At 44.6% G+C, this 12,668-nt stretch overlaps 4 protein-coding genes across 5 annotated transcripts; 1 reads left to right on the top strand and 3 right to left on the bottom strand.

The window, feature by feature from the left end:
• Window positions 1-11: 11 nt before the first annotated feature.
• On the bottom strand, window positions 12-875 carry E1B28_012990 (uncharacterized protein; the record flags this gene model as incomplete). The annotated part of the gene is made up of 3 exons (XM_043158140.1): window positions 12-263; window positions 320-336; window positions 392-875. 3 exons carry the CDS (start codon window positions 873-875, stop codon window positions 12-14), a joined length of 753 nt encoding a protein of 250 aa, XP_043003483.1.
• Window positions 876-6,929: 6,054 nt separating this feature from the next.
• Window positions 6,930-7,591, bottom strand: E1B28_012989 (uncharacterized protein; the record flags this gene model as incomplete). The annotated part of the gene is made up of 3 exons (XM_043158139.1): window positions 6,930-7,241; window positions 7,299-7,503; window positions 7,560-7,591. 3 exons carry the CDS (start codon window positions 7,589-7,591, stop codon window positions 6,930-6,932), a joined length of 549 nt encoding a protein of 182 aa, XP_043003482.1.
• Window positions 7,592-8,135: 544 nt separating this feature from the next.
• Window positions 8,136-11,112, bottom strand: E1B28_012988 (uncharacterized protein; the record flags this gene model as incomplete). Its single annotated transcript, XM_043158138.1, has 16 exons — window positions 10,901-11,112; window positions 10,628-10,738; window positions 10,398-10,574; window positions 10,271-10,339; window positions 10,093-10,207; window positions 9,905-10,040; window positions 9,547-9,843; window positions 9,473-9,491; window positions 9,206-9,419; window positions 9,122-9,154; window positions 9,049-9,070; window positions 8,919-8,997; window positions 8,795-8,860; window positions 8,667-8,741; window positions 8,382-8,614; window positions 8,136-8,321 (listed from the first exon to the last, which is right to left on the bottom strand). Exons 7-16 carry the CDS (start codon window positions 9,610-9,612, stop codon window positions 8,136-8,138), a joined length of 993 nt encoding a protein of 330 aa, XP_043003481.1. The 5' UTR covers window positions 9,613-9,843; window positions 9,905-10,040; window positions 10,093-10,207; window positions 10,271-10,339; window positions 10,398-10,574; window positions 10,628-10,738; window positions 10,901-11,112.
• A 129-nt stretch (window positions 11,113-11,241) lies between these two features.
• On the top strand, window positions 11,242-12,581 carry E1B28_012987 (uncharacterized protein). Of its 2 annotated transcripts, XM_043158137.1 has the most exons (3): window positions 11,242-11,315; window positions 11,367-11,713; window positions 11,763-12,581. In XM_043158137.1, the coding sequence occupies exons 2-3, from the start codon at window positions 11,508-11,510 to the stop codon at window positions 11,824-11,826; spliced, it is 270 nt and encodes an 89-aa protein (XP_043003480.1). In that variant the 5' UTR covers window positions 11,242-11,315; window positions 11,367-11,507; the 3' UTR covers window positions 11,827-12,581. The 2 variants fall into 2 exon arrangements, with proteins under 2 accessions (XP_043003480.1, XP_043003479.1); XM_043158136.1 differs by having other exon boundaries at window positions 11,367-12,581.
• Window positions 12,582-12,668: the final 87 nt, after the last annotated feature.

Below are 12,668 nucleotides of genomic sequence, written 5' to 3'. Positions count from 1 at the left end.
GTTGGAGACAATCACAAGCCTGATGCCGACGGGCAACCACACGTACCAACGCCATCCACAGCTGCGATCTTCTCGAGGTTCTCGATGCCTTCCTTCGTCTCTATTTGCACTATGCACAGTACGTTGTCGTTGGCTTTGGCCAAATAGTCTTGAACCGACATGTTCCAGCTCGTGTGGCCGTACGCGCTCCCAAAACCTCTCCTGCCGACTGGAGGGAAACGACAGTCTGACGCAGCTTCTGCGGCCTTCTCTGGAGTTGAAACCTGATTTAGATATCGTTATTCTTCTCGTGACGAGAGCTTCTGAGCGAAAGACGAACCATTGGTACGATGACACCTATTGAGTTATTGAGAAAAGAACGAGAGGAACTTGAAAAATAAAGAGCACACACCTTTCGCACCAGCATCCAAACAATACTTTATCTGCCAACTCGTACCCGAACTTACTCCCGTCGCCGGTACCCTGACCAAAGCAGGTACGCCTTCAGCTTGGATAGCGGCAACTTGATCAGCTACTCCAGGGGTCAACGCCGTCAATCCATGTTCACAGTCAATAACTATCCAAGCAAGATCTGGGCTGGATTGAACGACTGTTCGAGCGTGATAGAATCCTCCGTTGGTTACGAATGTTCCAAAGGTCGTCTTGTTGGCTTTGAAAGCGTCAATGAGGGAGTTTGCAGACATTGGGACGATGAGATTTTGACTGGAAAGGAACCGCGGATGACGTTGATATAGGCTGGTGAGAGTCTGAGTCTCGCGAGCGTGTGCACTGAATTTGTATTTTGGCAAGAATGTTGGTTGCGTGGAAAGAGCTCTCTTGAAAGGGAGTAGAAGAGTACGAGCTGGGAATTTTGCATTATTGACGACAAACAGCATGCGACTTGGAGTTGACTTGGAGTTATGACTGTCGCTGCCAGAGGCGTGTTGTTGAAGTTGCCAAACATGTGCATCGTCATTGCCGTTTTTAGTTCCGGGTCGTCTCGATCGCGGCTTTCAGCCGAGCCGAGCCGCAAGGACCAAAAAAAAAATCGAAATGTAATTACTTAGGAATTTAAACTCACCCCCCGATTTTTGTCACACTATGTCACCTAGAATGTCACACTCAAATGCATTGGTTTTATTTTAAATTTTGGTACATACTGAACTCCATGAATTGTATTTCACCTTCCCGTTATGGAGCGATCGGCCTAAATCCAGCGGACGAAGTACTTTGTGCACATGTCAGAACTTCAGCACGTGAATATTTGAATCGTCGTGTCGCGCCTGAGCGCGTTCCACCTTTATCTTGCTTTCATCATAAAATTCAAACTGGCACCATGGCAGAATTCAAGCTTATGGCCCATATCAACTTACTTACAAATGTCCCAAGGCCTCACACCATGAAACCCGAGAAGATCCGGATGTTGAACAAAACAGTACCGGATAAACTTCGGCTCAGCGACGGAGCAAAGAACATCCTCTTGAAGGAAATGGAAACCAAGTTTGAGCATCATGAGTTTGAGTATACTCTGAGGGATCAAGGTAGACCAATAAATTGAATTTTTTGAAAAGTTTTATAACTAGATGAACACAGAGGAAGCTCTGGGACTATATGCAGAATTAAACCTGTATATTCCACCAAACAATGAACACGACGTTACTTTGAAGTTGGCCTGTGAAGATCTGAGAACCCGCAAGCTCTCTGGGGGTATGGTTATCTGAGTCTCCCAAAAAGATGGATCTAATTAACACCTGGGGACAGATAAATACGAGCGACATGAACGAATCTTTCAGTGTCTTGCAGGTGTGGATCACACTCAAGGCCGACATGCATCAAAGACCGGAAAACGAAATATTCCTTGGCAAAATGTCGGATGTCCCTGCTGGATAAAGGTTATAACTACACATGAGAAGAACAACAGTGTGTATTCTGAATCTGACTTACCCTACCCTGTCAAACTCACTGAATGTACAGAATCAACATTTATTGCCATCAACCGAATCTTCGGGGTTCTCACTCATTCCTCTGACTGCCAACTTCTTGCCGAGGTCGAAAGAAACCCACCGATTCCTCTTCATCCCACTATCCGCTTGTTTGCACTTGATCTTATACTCCGTGGCGCTTCAAGTCTCTATTTCCTACGGTCAGAAGTAGAAAAGTACAGGAAAGAACACTTTGGCAATGACTTAGGGTCCCGTACACACGGTATTTCCTTGAAACCTACGACACAACCTCCATCTACCGCACTGTCAACCGCTCCTTCGGTATACGACAATGCTGTGCCCCTGAAGAGATTCTGGAATCGTGGTTTCGTCTCGTGAACCCCTTCCCCCCATCTCCTTTGATTGCAGAATCATGCCTTCATTATCAACCAAAGCTAGCAAATGACAAGAACTCACGTCTGGAGCTTGTTCTCGTAACACCTGGAATGAAACAAGCAGCCTGGGATTACGCACATAACAACCACATCTTGATGGACCTTACCTTCGGTTTCTGCTCATCTGGGCTTCTTCTCACTATTTTGATGGCTCTAGGCCCTGGCCATCACGGTGTTCCGGTCAGGGTACTCTTGTTTTCTGCTCGAAAAGATGCCAAGGCTAAACATGCAGATTATGACACAAGTATTCTAACAAAACTTCTGGGAGTGTGGAAAAAAGGGCTTGGCAGGAACAATGCTGATGAGGAGATCAATATCTCAGTTGCGACAACAGACCAAGACCCAAGGGAAAGGAATGCCCTCTCACATCACTGGCCAGCAATCTTTCTGCTACTATGTATTTTCCATGTGTGGCAGTCTTGGAAGAATGCACTCAACCGGTTTCTTCGTTGTGTTCCTGTTGGTCAAGATCGTCAAGATGTTCGTTGCCGCCTCACCAAGCTTCTTCATCAATTACACCACCAAAACCGGCCCATGTCGTATAGATATGTGCTACTTTATATATATCCCATAAACTCAATATATCGTGAACATATGTTGACTATGCTGTAATAATGCCATAACACAGTCCAGCAAAGGAAATTCTGGTGTCCCTTGCTCCTCCCATGATGGAAATGGGTCCAAATGGCATATTTTACCTACCAAAGGTCAATGTATGCAGGAGTAGGGCAGGAGGACCATTGGAAACATTTGTGCTGAGTATTTATGGCATTGTCATGTGACTCTACATATCGTGAACATATGTGGAGACAGATGGTGATTATATAAAGTAGCACATATGTCAGCTATCTGTTCAACAATTGGTGGTGTAATCCGAGTCATCAAAACTTACAATGAAGCAAAGCAAGCTTTTGAATTCGAGCACCAGCATTTTGTATCTCTTGGAAAGCGCCGCTCTTCACTTGCGAAGAAACAGGCCAAAGGCGGGCTGCTATTTCTCAACTACCTCCTACAGTATCACCTCAAAAGTGAAGACTATTGGCTCTCATGGTCTCCTGCTGGCATTTCCGAAGCCTCACATCGTCTCAACATCCCACCTGAACAGATTCCGCTAACAAACAATTCTCTCGAAGGATTTAATGGGCGCATCAAAGGCCAGTACATTGCCCCCTACACACGTGGTGGACGGTTACGGTCACCGCAGGTTGATGTATGGGTGTATGTTTTCATCACATCCGTTATTCCTCATCTTTTCCAGTCCTTTCAGCAAAAGGACACCCAACACGAATACTGCAGAAATATTCGTTCTGCAGTATCCGCATCCTCTGCCACTTCTCATGAGTCTATCCCTCAACCAGCAGCAGTCTTTGCGAACCCATCCAAAATCCTAACACCAGAATTCACATGTGAGGAACTGGAAATAGAAGGCGAGGCAACGGACGAGAAGCTGAAAATGGTTGGACTAGAGAAGGAGCCTGACATTGTGTATGATAGCTCACATGAAGTCAACAAAGCAGAGTTACAAAAGCTGGAGGTGGAAACTTCAATTCTAAGTGGTATGTCATTCAAGAGTCATCCGTAATTTCCCTAAATTCTGAATGCACACAGGGCTCCATGAAAGGGAGTCAGAAAATCAAGCAATCATCTTCTCCGAGGCCACCGACAACGTACCTGGGTCAATCATTTTGTGTCAGGAGACACCGCCGCCTCTGCCCTCACCACCCTCACCTTCACATGTGTCCGAAACTCGCTTTCTTGACTCTTCTTTCTCTTTTCAAGATCTACCATCTTCTCCTCTACCCTCTCACATATCTGAAACGCACCTCTTCGATTCAAACACATCATTTTTCCGTGATCTGTTTTCAACACCTGCAGGCCCTTCCCGATCTTCGGATAATCAGTCGGAACTCGCAGATTTAGTTCTTGCGTCATCATTCACATCAAGTCTCCATGTCAATCCTTCTTGCTCACCCAAGGTCATCAGCCCATTACCCATTAGAGCCGAAGCTGGTCATAGCAGCCGACAGGCAACAGCTCTGATGGAGATGTACCAGGCACAAGATTCATTCATACAGGCTGGTAAGAGGTTTCTCAAACTCAGTGGTGATTCTAGCACCGTCCTCAAAACTATTGATAACATAGCACTAGCATTCAGAACAAGTGAGGACACTACAACCAAATCAATTCCTATACCAATCCCCATTGATTTCTCATCTTATCGTGAACCTTCCGTTTCTCCAATCAGTGGAACTCAATTCTTCGAGATCAGACTCCTCATCTGGACTTTCTTTTGATGACCGCACATTTCAAATACTTGCACCACTTGGAAAGCAGAAAAAATCTCGTCGTGAGGTATCATATAAAATAACATAATTTGTTGCTACTGTAACTGTCGTTGTAACTTAATTGACCTGTATTTAGCCTTCATAAGCAAAAAAACTTCGATTGACAAGGCTAGACAAAGATTGAATCACAGGAAATTTGTCAGTACATTTTAGAATATTGAACAAATAGCCTCACCAATTTTCCTAGCTTACAAGTGACAGCTGTCCTGTCTAGCTGGCTGTCGAGGACAAGTCGAGGACGCAGTTAATATCATGTCATGGCACATGCTCAATTTGGGGGGTGGGTTTCAACACCAATTACTTAGATTCCTTGATGGTCTCAGAGGGCACTTGAGTGTGAAGAAAAAATTGAATTAAGAATAAGTATGAAACTTACTTTACTTAATGGCCATGCTTCAACCATGCTTTGCCTCACCTACAGTATCATCGAGAGTCGGAGATTGGAATTGAGATTGAGAAATGGACAAATGAATGACAATTTCTGACTTGAGAGAGACGTCACAATGTCTGTGGCTTAAGCAGAATGCATGAAACGTCAGGCGGTCAATCGGGCTTCAGAATGGCTTCAGAATTTTTCGTGTTCTTAGCTGCCGTCCGTTCATCGTAGGAGGTACAGAAGGCTTATGGTTCAAATGTTCAAAGGTTCATCGACATCTTTCATAGAACCAAGTTCCACCTAGTCCCATGTACCTTGTTGTCGTGACGTCTGTCTCAAAGTCAAAAATTGAGTTTGAGATCTCAAAATCTCAATCTCAATTCCAGTATCTGAGTCTCCATAGTAGTTGAGGTGAGGCATACAGTAGTCCATAAAATAATGTTATAACTTATTCTCAAAATATCAACACATCTCAATATATTTAATCTCAATTGTTCAAATCTCAAAAACTCAACTCAGGCTCAAATTTGAACAAGTTGAATTTACAATTTTGAGAAGTATATCAGTTTAAATATCTAGAGAGAAGAGATGGGACAGGTATATCTATGTATGTATGTATGTATGTACAGTATATAACTTACCAATCTGAAGGGTTAGAACTGTTGTTATTTCCTTAGGAAGGGACAAAGAGTAGTGTTAGCAATTGTGATTGCGTTACATGCACATGCATGGAAGTAAAAATTTTAAGTCCATGATATAGTGTGTGCGTGCACATAATGCAACACAATCACAATTGCTAACACTACTCTTTGTCCCTTCCTAAGGAAATAACAACAGTTCTAACCCTTCAGATTGGTAAGTTATATACTGTACATACATACATACATACATAGATATACCTGTCCCATCTCTTCTCTCTAGATATTTAAACTGATATACTTCTCAAAATTGTAAATTCAACTTGTTCAAATTTGAGCCTGAGTTGAGTTTTTGAGATTTGAACAATTGAGATTAAATATATTGAGATGTGTTGATATTTTGAGAATAAGTTATAACATTATTTTATGGACTACTGTATGCCTCACCTCAACTACTATGGAGACTCAGATACTGGAATTGAGATTGAGATTTTGAGATCTCAAACTCAATTTTTGACTTTGAGACAGATGTCACGACATCTTGTATTTAAATAAAATGCATGAAATGACAGACTGCCCGCAAGTTTGGAAGAAGAAAGAAGATTACCTGGTATTTGGTTTACTGCAGAATCATCCAGAGTACGGTTTTGAAGCTAGGAGTACCACTACAAGAATGCATCTCCTCAGTGCCTTACAAGAATCACACAGCAGGGTATTGATTGTGGAGTACCAGAACTCTTGATTCAATGGTACAGAAAGAAATACAGATTCTACTCTACAAAGAGAGTACCACTATATTAAAAATACAAAAAGAACAAAAATACAAGAAAATCTGCCCTTGCCTAGGGTTTCCGACATCGATGAAGGATGGGCATGATGAGATCAAAGCCTCTGTGCCTTTGACAACGTGACAAGAATTGTGAGATTCATGTTGTGGAAACTGGACCCGAAATCTGAAACAGCAAGGGTCTGCTTTTGCATTGACTTCTCACCAGATGACGAGGATGGGGAAACTGTCAGCCAGGCCTGGGTCACTATGGATGGTTGATTTCTTCATCAACATTCACAGGGACAAAACATCAAAACAGATTAGTAGGCTAGAAAAGACAGGGGGAACAGCCAAGTTGGTGGGTGAAAAACTGCCATTATCTTTCTTTGAAGAGAATGGCATCGACATGAGCACTATGTTTCCTCTCAACAAGGAAGACAAATTTCTATTTGTTGAGGGGAAACATGGTACTCAAGTCCATACCATCCTCTTCAAAGAAAGGTAGTGGCAACTCATTACCCACCAACCTGGCTGTTCCCCCTGTCTTTTCTAGCCTACTAATCCATTTTGATGTTTCCTCCCTGCAGATGTCAATGAAGAAATCAAGTGACCATGCCTGGCTGACAATTTCCCAATCCTTGTCCTCTGGCGAGAAGTCAATGCAAAAGCGGACCCTTGCTGTTTCGGATATTGGGTCCAGCTTCCACAACATGATTCTCGTCATCTCGTCGAGGTTGAGGGAGATGGCTGTTAAAACCTGTTCAACAGGTTAGGGCCAAATTTAAATTTGAAGAATGAGGTGAATATTGCTTACCAGAGGATGATTTTCGAACCATCTTTCAATTTTCCCATGGAGGTCGGCCGACGTTTGGCTATCCGCTACCTCAACCACACCGCTGATTCTGCGATTAAAGCATGCACGCAGCAAAAACCACGCTGCGCACGCCGCGTGTTCGTGCCACGTTCCAACCATATTGATCTGTACGTCCACTGTTGGAGGCGATGAGGTATATTGTAGCCTGACAGCCCACGGTCAATGTGATTTCAATGACCTCGTGGTGGTGAGCTTACGTACCTACTACCTTGGCCTCCCAGCAAGTTTCTCATCGAAGACGTCGAGGAATATTGATAGGTCCTCTGCTCGCAGGCGGAAGCTGAAGCTATGGTCTGGGTCGCTGTTTTTTCTTTCCTTCCACTTGTCTTCTATTAGTTTGATTGTAGCGGATGGTCTGGCAAAGGGTCAGGACAATATCGTCTTCGGGAAGAAGTACCGAGCCTACGTGAGAGGCGGTTCCTCTGTGACTTTTGAAGGGCGAGTCCTTTCCGAAGAGGTCGCCCTCTTGGTGGAGGGGACCGTAGGGAGGGAAAACGCTGTGCGGTGATGGTGGAGTTTATTGCGGACATGAGGGTCAAAGGATGAAGGTGAGAGGTAGCGGTGCGGCCGTGGTAACACCGTTATGGTGCGCTTTTCCCAGGCTTTCGTCGATTCGTTTGTGGAAGTACTTATATACGTAGTGGCACCAAGTTCAGCGTGACCACCCAAAAATCTATCGTTCAATGAGTTGCGGCTGGAGCGAGAATTTCAGTGCCTTGTATTGACATATGGATCTAAGTCCAACATATGAAGAACAGTCCCTTAGGTGGTGAGCAACTAACAGGGAGTATCATTTGCTTCTTTCGTTCGACAAATCTCGACCATGATCTCATCGCCACTCGAGGTAGCATCAAGCACTTTCCGGACCCTCGATGCGACATGCACGGTTTCGATGCAGCCTTTCACGTCGGGGAGCGCAGTCCCTAGTCCGACTCGTACTATGATAAGGGTAGGGGCGATTCCCTGTAAGAATGAATCGGGAATGAGAAAGAGTAATGCAATATTTTATAATCAGCAGCTCACGACTATCTGGACCAACGAGAAAATGACGGAGTTCCGATGAAAAAAGAGGAGGATGATAAGAGCGACGGGGTACAAGACTCCGGACTCAACGCTGCGAACGGATGGGTTCAAAATCCATAACCCGCCCTTGACATTGGTGACGTACATGATAGCGATGAGAGAACTATACGTGTTCGGTCCATGGATGCCCGTGATATTCCTGGTTTCTCGGACCACGAGGAAGATTTTACCGGCTGTGATGATAGAGCTATCAGTCTTCGATATTTTGCCAAGGATGCTGCCTACCAATTAAGAGAGTGAGTAAGAGGTTACTGCAAAGGTCGAGAAGAATGAATGGTAAGGCGAACTTGATTAATGAACCTGAGCCATCCATCAGAATTCATGCGGGGGAGAAAAGCAAAATAAGGACATACTATTATCTCCCAAAAAGATTGCAGTAAAATCAGTCATATGGGACCATATGTATACCATACCAACCGCTGTTCACTTGGTTAGCAGCAAAGGACTTGACCACAATTGAATAGGAAACGGGCTCACCGTTACTTGCTAGACAAAGCAACGTTGGGAATATTACCACCAAGAGACTTTGGTTCCAGATAAGATAACAACGTGATACCTGAGAACAGGAATCTCATTAAGACCAGGAGGAAGGACCTAAAGAACCTACTAAAATAACATCCGCCACGACGCTGAAGCACAGTGAAAATAGCTTTTCCCAATAAAAATCCCGGGAAACGTACTTGGAAGTTATGTAGAGCGAAAGGGAGCCACGTCTGCACCACACATCAGTGAAACGCTTGACCACTGAAGGTAAAGGGACATACGTGAGTTCGAAAATAGGAAGTGGAGGAGTCTTTCCTGTCCCGATGAACTCATACATGTAGAAGGCATCGAGAACAACTAGTACAGAGTTGACGAAGACCGAAGCGGTGGCAAGAATGAACAGAAGCGTCATTGCAATGACATATCGAAAACCATTGGGAGTTCCGTTCCTTCTGAGGATTATGATACATGTGCCATACAGGACACTGTACACGCCTGAGGGAGTTGTGAAGCGAACATGTACTATGCAGTAGAACGAGAAAATTGACCATAGAGAAAAACCGGAATCTGGACTGAGGCATCAAACTAACCAAATAAAAGGTGAGATTTTATGACTACTCACCGCAATATCGACAGCGGAGGAGACAAGATAGTCCTTTTGTTCATCAAGAGTGATCAAGGTGTTCATCTGGGTCTCACTGACATTTGAGCAGGGACGCCCTACTTATACAGTTGTCTCAACTGCCTATACCCGAAGGAAATTAGTACTAAGGGCGCCCTTGTTATTGATCTCCGCGCATCAAGACCAGAACGTCACACCGCGTTGACCGAATGGGTGCGGGTTGACTTCGGATACCGAGAAACCTGTGTGTAATCTTTATGCCCACAAACATCAACCAAACAGCAAATTGGTATGGGTCTATAATCACGATTCAGAGCTTTCGACAAGGAATACAATGTACAGTTGGGTTGAGTCTTACTTATGAACAACAGGTACAAGACGATCCGCCAAATTTATGTCGAAATCGGTGTTTATTAGCTCATTCTGGGAACCAACCAAGAACCGTTCAACAAAAGCGACGCTTGAGTCGATTGGCTCGTATCTATCGGTTGTTACTAATTCCTTCGATAAGCCGGGCGTAAAGTGGCATGAATCAGATGTACGAACCGGTTTTAATATCAAAACCCGCGCTGAACGAACGCATTTCTAGCTTCACAACCGGGAATTGACGTGGATTGGGGTAGCATCGAAATACTCGGGATGACATACTAATAATCGAAAGCTATAAGTAGATTAGAGGACGTGATGAATGCGGAATAAGAAAAAATAGAAACAATACTCCAACATTGGACTGGTTTAAGACTCGGGGTAATCCACTCCAAATCACCGATGTTAGGGAACGACGGATTGGACTCTGGATATGGTATGCTCGAACAGCTTCATTAGTAGTGTAGGATTTGATATACACGAACTTGTCGGATCTCTTCCTCGACTGATCTTTGAATCCGCTTCAATTCTTGACTGATTCGTCCAACAATCACGATGATAGAGTATTTAATCTTGCTTAAACTGGATTCACGTGACCTTGGTTCAATCGCGAGCCCCAGTGGGACAGAGAGGTGGCGAGTCTTCTGGCCCAATAAAGTATCCTGTGAAGATGGGATTCAATCGGAGAGGTCGATGAAGCTTGAAGGACCAGTACATCGTCACTCGAAGTATGGACAAACAACGCACTGTAAACCCCACGAACCCAATTAATGTCTCTTTCGAAGGACTCGAGCCAGCCTTCCCACAACCTGGAGAGACGAGGAATCTACACGGAAAGCATCAACAAAGGCTACGTGAGATAACCCTGAAGAAAAAAATGGGGAGACAAAGGAAGCGAAAAAACAACGCAGTAGAAAGGATGCCGTCGAGAAGGTTCTTGGTGTCATTCTTGCGCACAAGGAAAAACGAGAAAAGGCTAACAACATACCTCAGGTTGATCTAGATTCTATAGTTGAAGCAGCCACGACATTGAACCTCGAAGTACGTCGTGCATGGAATGATTAACGTTAACGATGTAGTACACCACATTTAACGTCAGAATTTGGCCTTCGAAGGAGATAATCATAATCCCCATACCGAGTGAAAGTCGAGGGAAGCAAAGGTGAAAAGCTAATGATGGCACGTCCATGAGAGAAAGTACATCGACGTTGACGAGGGAAGTAAATATAGAAGATAAAAGATACCAATGGCATAAGCGGAAGCTCGGTACCGGGCGGCTCCTTTGTTCCATAACTACCACGTGGCCACAATGTCAATGAAGCGTGTTTTGCTATTCCTCTTCTTTGCCTTTGTCTACCTTACAGAGTAGACTCCATCCGATTCTTATTTCCCCTGGAGATTTTGTAAGTGAATTTTGTATAAAAGCGATTGAACCACTACGCACCACTGTCAAGGATCTAAACAGCTATCCGAGGGTCAACCGTACAGCATATTCGACTATATCATTCTTCACGCAAGAAACATACCGTCGAAGTGATTCTGACGATCTACGTGCAAGCTCATTCGCGAGAGAAGTTGTCGATTTCATTCAGAATATGGGTACGCTTATCGGCCTCGCAGAACAAGACCCTTGCACGGTTGAAAAGGCCTTCAACAATATGATGTTGGCAAAAGGGTCAGGGGCTGAGACAGGTGAGGGAGGAAGTGTTGACAAGGAATCCATTCGAGGGAGGCGTGTGGAGTGCAATTGCCTGTGTTATGGTCTTTTGGAAGAAAGGGAGAAGGATAGGGATCCTTTCCAGTGCGTGTGACGGCCGCCCACTGAGTGTTATTTCGCAATTTCATTCCAGTGACTCGACTTGTTTCCATCCATCGACTCACCTCTTCCCCGCTGGTCAAAGCTGTCGCGAATAACAATATCACTCACGATCCAGCCATCTCCTTCTACCCTCAAGCAACCTTCATCGACAACATCTCGTTGCGGTGTTCCAACACTGAAAGCCGCATCAACCACCGTTCAGCCGTCAATAAATATACTCGAGGCCATCGCAGCTTTTGATACTGAAAAGTCTGCTCTATTGTCCACGCTCCGGAACCCAGACCGCCATTGCTGGACAGTTCAACTTGACTCTCTCGAAGCCGTTGCACTATGACGACAAGATGCAGATCGAAATTCGTTATTTAATGTTCTCTGCCTTTCCAGAAGCACACCCAAAGTTTCCTACCCTTTCACAGGACCTCCTCACACCGTTTTACTGCAGAGGAAGTGCGGAGGGACTTGGGAACGCTAGTCGCCCACGAGGAATCTGGAAACTTCCCGAGGTCTGATTCGGATCTCATTCGTGAAACGTATACCCTCACGATACTTCCCTCACTCGCCCTTTTAAGGCACCCAGACCACCTTCCAATTTGAACAAGACCCCGAAAGACATGTATGACAAACGTGTTTATCCACAACATCAAGGAATTCGATTGTCGATGGATGCCTCAAGATTTGAGGAAGTATCGGGGTCAATTTGGACGTGAGAGACCGGTACCGGTGCCGCCTGCAGGCGTTATGTTCTAAGCGTCGCAGACTTGGTATAGAATATCCTAACGAAGGGTGTCGTAGATCATTATAACCCCAAGTCTTTATTGTAGTCTCCATCAATTCCACCATTACGGCTCTACGCATGTTTAAATAGAACGTCTGCCGATTTACACGGCATCTGAGCGGCACGATAAAGTTTTTCCGGAATTGTCATCGGCATTGCGTA

The sequence above is a fragment of the Marasmius oreades genome, chromosome 9, assembly GCF_018924745.1.
Source record: "Marasmius oreades isolate 03SP1 chromosome 9, whole genome shotgun sequence".
NCBI classification, from domain to species: Eukaryota; Fungi; Basidiomycota; class Agaricomycetes; order Agaricales; family Marasmiaceae; genus Marasmius; species Marasmius oreades.
The sequence above is the reverse complement of the archived record's forward strand: the minus strand, read 5'-3'. Positions and strand labels throughout refer to the sequence as shown.

What these genes read in the sequence shown, in the direction of transcription:
- E1B28_012987 (XM_043158137.1), top strand. Translation starts at nt 11,508, where the DNA reads ATGGGTACGCTTATCGGCCTCGCAGAACAAGACCCTTGCACGGTTGAA. An exon ending in AAGGATAGGGATCCTTTCCA is followed by an intron (nt 11,714 to 11,762) that starts GTGCGTGTGACG and finishes ATTTCATTCCAG; the next exon opens with TGACTCGACTTGTTTCCATC.